The following is a 6,170-nucleotide window of genomic DNA, read 5'->3' as shown; positions in this document are numbered from 1 at the left end:
TCTCACTAAAGGTGCGGCCTATGTTCCTTTGAGACAATCCACTTTTGGCAACTTGGGCAAAGTGAACTTCCTTCCAAGCTAGGGGCTTAGAGAGGAAATGTCTCGAGGAGAACTTGCATCGTATTGAGTGTTGGTCGATGACACGTGGTTGAGTATCAGAGATGTACTCTTGGTCCACCCCTCGATGGGATTACACCTTGCTCAATTTGGGAATTGTAGTTGAATCCGGTTAAAAACATCATTGTCTGAGAATCTCGAGTACTTGTACGCCTGCGTTTAAAATTGTCAAAGTGTGACTATTGTCTGTAAGAATGAGTTGTATCTTTTTGGAAATTCTAAAGCCTTCTGAATATACCAGAATTTTTACATGTCCACGGGGAAATTACTAATGAATTATCTTGGTGCTACTATAGATGAATCTAAAAAGAAACATGTAGAAAATAAAATTGAGAATATATTTGGATGCTAGCGGCAGAAAGTGCTTTATATAGGAGTGAGATTAATCGTCATTCGGTCTGATCTCTCTAACATGCCTTAAACATTATGCCTTTCTATATATTACATGTTGGGCCTATAAAAGAATTGATTTTCTAGAGCCAAGCTTCTTTGGCAGGAAGATCAACAGAAAATTGCCAACCTAAAGAACAGGGTGGTCTTGGGGTTGTAAATTTGAATATTATGATCAAGGCTTTGCTAGCTAGTTGGATATGGAAGCTTGAGACTTTTTATGGGGTGTGTCAATCTAATGAATATATCCTACAAATGAAATCATTAAGAAATGATGCATTCAAGGATTAAGGGATTATGTGTGGTTTGTTTTATTTTAATAAAAATGCTTTTGTTGCTGCCATTAAGGAATGTTTTGGATAATGTTCATTGCAGGGAGATACTTTGCAACTGGAGAATCATTAACACACGCGTTGGTGTCTTCACAACTAATTCTATGTATAGAAGCATGGTTTCAGTTAATGCTTCTTTTTTGCATAAGTTTCTCTGGAAAGTTGGATTAGAAATTTCCATGTTTTGACCAAAGAAATTTAGTTGGAAGGGGATAGTATGCCATGAAGTTGCTCATCTATGCACAAAGTAATCTGCAAATTGGATTTGGAGTCCAAGTGAATTAACTGACTTCAATGCTTGAGACAACCGAGATGCAAAGGTATTCCTCAGCAAAATTATGTTTATCTCACAGGGGAAAGCAAGCCACCTGAGTAAAGTTATCACTGATGTACAATTTCTCTGGCAACTTGAATAAAAAATTGTCCCAGCTCTGCATTACTGCTCAGCTAAAATAAATTATTGGTACATCAATGGCTAACTACATGACCAATTGCTACAGATAAAACAAAAATGAAAACCAAGTAAATTCAACTATCTTTTGGAGGAACTGTATGACAACTAATAACTCTAGGATGTACACTTTCGGCAGTAAGAAAGAGTTCCTCCATAAATCAACCCTGGTAACCAGCAGACGACTGACTGAAAAAGCTTGATATGATACAATGAATGAGAGCACCTGATTCAACAAAATAAAGACTGAATTGTAAGGAATCTATAGAACGGGGAGCAGCATACTGCAGCTTGTTTAATGCAGGAGGAATAGCAAAGTTTGAAATGCACCTGAGCCTTTTGAGCTTCTTAGTTTGACTCGTTTGCACTTCTTAAAGAAAATCTAGGAAGCATGGTGCTCTCACTAAAATTTTGGTTGCTCAAGGCACTTCTCAAAGAATCGGCTACCCTGCACCATGAAAGAAACAGTAAGTACACCTGAAATAAAGCAGCTGACATATTGGTGTAGTTACAGAAGACCGTCTTTCCGCACCTTAAATGCAAAAGTAATATCTGAAATGTCAATCTGAAGCATTACTCTTCTAAGCTTATCTTCTTTGGATTGCCCTAATTTCAAGTATCCCTGCAATGCAAACTCCATCAAACACTCAGATAATTTTGGTTTCTTTTTCTTCTAGTATTGATGATACATAATAAAGAACCATGGGTGTTTGCATACCTGATCGCTCAAAATCATGCACATGTTAGAAAATTCAAGCATCCCAACTGCTGGAACTTGGGTCGATCTACAAATTTCTATGTATGATTTGTTGAGCTGTAACAAGGCATCCATAGGCAACTTAGAACGTCATAATTATACAGGATGTGAAGACCAAGTGTGTTCATTCAGAATGCTATCAAGTAAATATTACCTCTCCTAGAGTAGTAGCCTTTTTCCTGGAATGTTGAAAGGTATTTGCCAGTGCACACAGCACCATCTGTCCAACCAAGATGGCATGAGTGAGAATGAGATTTCAGAAATGAAGCAAAATAGCTTAATTATAAGATGAGATTATGAATTAGTCTTTACCTGTTGGTGTTGGGGAAGGCACAGTATGTTATTTACTACTGCTGGCCTGAAAGCCTTCGACAAGGCAATGTCCATATGGTCAAATGTCACCTGGTAGAATTTATGTTAGATTGCACATAACATTGGAATGTGGGGTCTAAGAAGAGATATCACTATCTTCTAAAAGGAAAGTTGTTTTTTTTTGGCAAGAATGATTAAATCGGATACAGGAACACAGCAATAGCATGTTATCTGTTCTGTAGCATTCTCTCAAAAAGGTAATTTAGTGCACTGAGGATTTAGAACACAGCAATAGCATGCCAAGATACATTCAAGCCTAGTAGTGGATGTTGTTCGAATATCAGTTGGTCATTTGGGAATTGGGAGGATAGACAGAATGAAGCAACACTCAAGATCCAAGCAGTCCAATTGGTCACAACTGACATAGGCAGACCGCATTCATTTCAACATTCCTGGCAGATGAACTAATGGCAAAAATCAGATCATTGTTTATATGAGCTACAGAGGTGTGGCTTGGTGTAGAGACCACTTTATTCAAATTTAAACATTCCTGGCGAAAATAAACATGAGAAACCAAGAAACTTACAACTCCAGCTCCTTTATCAGAAGAATCTTGTAGTCCTGATTCAAATATTTCCACAGCACTCCTGGAATAGATAAAAGGACAAACTACATTTCAATAAGCCATACATAAGCACCAACCATATCCAGAACTCTTTCAACAATAGATATGCTTTATATTTTCATCAGCTTTAATAATAAAGGTGGCAGATTGCAAGGTAATATGATAGTGATCTCCACAAGAAATAAATTACCTGCAAACACCAAGAGCTTTTCTCATGTCTCCAGTGGCTGCAGCTACTTTCTGATAAAAGAATAAAGCAAAGTTAAAAACTCAGAATGTACATATTACCATCAGAGCATCAGCATCCCTAGCACCCTCACACCAGATTTCCTAAACCCCATTTATGATCACTTTACTATCCCTTAGCAGCACTTATAGGCACAAATACTTCCGATTTTGCTAGTTAAAGCAAAAACATGTTATACATAACCACAAGTAATTTATTTGCTAGTTTTTTTTCTTAGCACCTACCCTCACATCATTTAGCATTGGTGCTAGGTAATTTCGCCTACCTTTAGTGTTTGGTTAGCATCTAGTGATGTGGATACTCTAAGCCATATCCTGGTGTTGCCCTAAACAAAATGTATACTTCCTCACAAAAAAGTACTGCCTGATTAAGGATAACTGGACTTACCCTAGCACAAAATTCTATCGCCATTGGCTCGAAGACATCATACTCAAGAACCTGCATAATTAACAACATAGAAAGTTACATACAGCAAAACAGTTTAAGTTGACAATTTATGGAACACCTGTAAGCTTGAATTAGTCATGTGGGAAAATACCTTTAACCTATGATTAATTATGTTGGATATTTGATCCTTGGAATAGGCTCGGAAAGTTATAACAAGTGGCTTGCCTGTAAATTAGTGTCATCATGCCAAAGAAATATTAGTTTCCTTCATGTTAGCAGACATAACAACAAACACATTAGCAAGTAAATTGAAGGAGCCATTCAATTTTCACTACAGCATATATAGTAAGAATGCTTACAATTTAAGGATTCAAGCTTTGGAAGAAACCGATCTGCTAGGTCTATTGCATTTGCAATTCCTGAAAAAGATAATCAACGATCAGTTAGCAAAACAGTACAAAATGCTGAGTAAGATTGTTTTCCTTTTCTTTTCAAGAGTTAAAAGTGTACAATGTAGGTGTGAGTATCACAGAAAACTAACCTATCAGTATGCATCTCGAGAACTGGTGGGTGGTAAGCATGAAAAGGTCATGTAGCACAGCGCGGTCTCTTGTTATCAAGTAGTCCATCTCATCCACAACGACCAATCTGGCAAGCGGTGACATACAGTTCAGATAGCATGATCAAAATGGCAAGAAAAGCCATCATCGTACAAGCAGGGTGCAGATAGTTCTTACAGCATCCTCCTTGGAGCAGATTCTTTGTGAGAAAACATACGCTGCAGTTGCTGAAGTGGTGACAATTTGCCACTTGCCTTTTTCCGAACCTGGAATTTTTCAAGTATCTGCATCAAAATCCCTATTAGTACTGCATGATCGGGGCAATAAGAAGATTTGAGCCCATAATTTAGCAACAATGCGTACCTTGCCAAAAATGTCAGATGTGTTTCCAAGGTTCGTGCAATTGATTGACAAATCATCAGGCGTCTCCATTCCCATCTACGCGCAAGACAAATGACACACAATTTGACAAAGTTTCCTTTTGAAACAGAGAAATTTGCTCACATACTGAAATCCTGTAATGTACCTCATCAGCCCATCGCGACACGCTCTGCTTGACCTTGCTGATCGACAGTGTCTTCCCTGTACCGGGGCACCCGCACACGTAGAGGCTCCCCGCCCTCTCCTGCTGGACACACGCCTTGCAGAATTCGAACACGCGCCTTTGCTCATCGTCCCTGCAAACCAGGCCGCACGAGGGCGTCGTGGCCACGTGCAGCGCCTCCTTGACCGCCTGCATCTGCGCCGGATCTGGGGGGCACAGTGAAATTTTTGGCCGTCAGAACCAAACAAGGAAAGGCAGCGGATGGCTGGAGTGAGATCTTAGAAAACTTGCCTCTTGGGTTCCACTTGGGTCTCTCCGCCGGGACGAGGTCGCCGTAGAGGCGCTTCCGGGAGGACTTGGGCGACGCCGAGAGCATCTTCGGGGCGCCGAACTGCAAGGCCGAGCAGTTGGTGCACATTGTCAGGAGATGTGAAATGAAATGAAGCGGATCCGCGCGGGGCAGGGGGGCGGAGAACTTACATTGCCGGTGCCGGCGAGCGGGGACTTGTGGGGGGAGGTGAAATGGGGCGAATCGGGCGAATCGGCGGCGCGGCGAGCGGTCATGCGGCGCTTGGCCGCGCTGCTCGGGGTGGTGCCGGCGGCCGCCGGGGAGGGGGTGGCGGCCGTCGGGGACGGGGTGGCCGCCGGGGCAGGGCTCAGCGTGGCGCTGCGGAGCGTCGGCATCGGGAGAGAGTCGGGAATTGGCGACTGGATTTGGCGGTGGAGGGAGAATTTGGAGGGAGTTGGGGAGGAACTGGGCGCGGTTGAGAGGGGAGGGAGGAGGGTGGGAAGAAAAGGGCGCCTCCCGCGGCGGGAGGGGGCGCGTGAGCGCGCCAACTGGTTTTGGACTTCGCGCGGGAAGGGACGGCAGCGCCAGATTAGAACGCGCGCTGGCGGCTTCGGTAGTTTCTAATTTTGGCGAATGGGGGCGAGGTAATGACTCTTCAGAAATGGAAAAATATGCGGGTTTCATTTAGAAGGAAAATTGGTACAGTGTCGACTGAGTGGAGTCGTTTTTACTTCTTTTTTTCGATCAAAATCGTTTTACATCTTCTTTTGGTCTTTTGAGAAACTACTTCGATCAGACGCAGCGAAGCAGCGTTGGATGCGTCGTTTCACACCGACGCCTACCGTCATTTTCCGAATGTAGTACGTAACAGCGTACTGGCGACACAAACCTGGAAGTTTTGTGCTCCCGGGTCTCTAGAAAATTTAAATCTAAACTCTCACATGCAAATATAGAATGGACTATGTGTATTATAATTTTTCTTTTTTGCTAGGGTTGGAATTCGATCCGAGTCGAGCTAGCTCGGCTCGACTCGCTAGAACTCGTTTCGTTAACGAGCTAGCTCGACTCGGCTCGTTATTATAACGAGCTCAAATCCAAGATTGGCTCGACTCGTATAACTCGCGAGCTGGCTCGTTTAGCTTGTTAAGCTCGTTAAAGA

At 42.4% G+C, this 6,170-nt stretch overlaps 1 protein-coding gene across 2 annotated transcripts; it reads right to left on the bottom strand.

The window, feature by feature from the left end:
• Positions 1 to 1,160: 1,160 nt before the first annotated feature.
• LOC125548832 (DNA replication factor CDC6) lies at positions 1,161 to 5,546 on the bottom strand. 2 transcript variants are annotated; one of them, XM_087513502.1, is made up of 17 exons: positions 5,203 to 5,546; positions 5,014 to 5,113; positions 4,705 to 4,928; positions 4,542 to 4,616; positions 4,356 to 4,444; positions 4,160 to 4,266; positions 3,978 to 4,037; positions 3,770 to 3,843; positions 3,619 to 3,669; positions 3,175 to 3,224; positions 2,946 to 3,006; positions 2,360 to 2,449; positions 2,202 to 2,267; positions 2,009 to 2,104; positions 1,823 to 1,912; positions 1,621 to 1,738; positions 1,161 to 1,516 (listed from the first exon to the last, which is right to left on the bottom strand). In XM_087513502.1, the coding sequence occupies exons 1-16, from the start codon at positions 5,404 to 5,406 to the stop codon at positions 1,694 to 1,696; spliced, it is 1,482 nt and encodes a 493-aa protein (XP_087369628.1). In that variant the 5' UTR covers positions 5,407 to 5,546; the 3' UTR covers positions 1,161 to 1,516; positions 1,621 to 1,693. The 2 variants fall into 2 exon arrangements, with proteins under 2 accessions (XP_087369628.1, XP_048568322.1); XM_048712365.2 differs by having other exon boundaries at positions 4,356 to 4,462; positions 5,203 to 5,542.
• Positions 5,547 to 6,170: the final 624 nt, after the last annotated feature.

The sequence above is a fragment of the Triticum urartu genome, chromosome 3A, assembly GCF_056163025.1.
Source record: "Triticum urartu cultivar PI428250 chromosome 3A, HENAU_Tu73, whole genome shotgun sequence".
In the NCBI taxonomy this organism is placed as follows: Eukaryota; Viridiplantae; Streptophyta; class Magnoliopsida; order Poales; family Poaceae; genus Triticum; species Triticum urartu.
Note: the sequence above shows the minus strand (reverse complement) of the source record. Positions and strands in the feature narration are given on the sequence as shown.

Excerpts from the sequence above, each read along its gene's own strand:
- LOC125548832 (XM_048712365.2), bottom strand. The coding sequence starts at position 5,406 with ATGCCGACGCTCCGCAGCGCCACGCTGAGCCCTGCCCCGGCGGCCACC. Across the intron at positions 3,670-3,769 it reads TAATTAATCATAGGTTAAAG|GTTCTTGAGTATGATGTCTT; the intron begins GTATTTTCCCAC and ends TTAATTATGCAG. Across the intron at positions 2,450-2,945 it reads CTGATAAAGGAGCTGGAGTT|GTGACATTTGACCATATGGA; the intron begins GTAAGTTTCTTG and ends AAATTCTACCAG.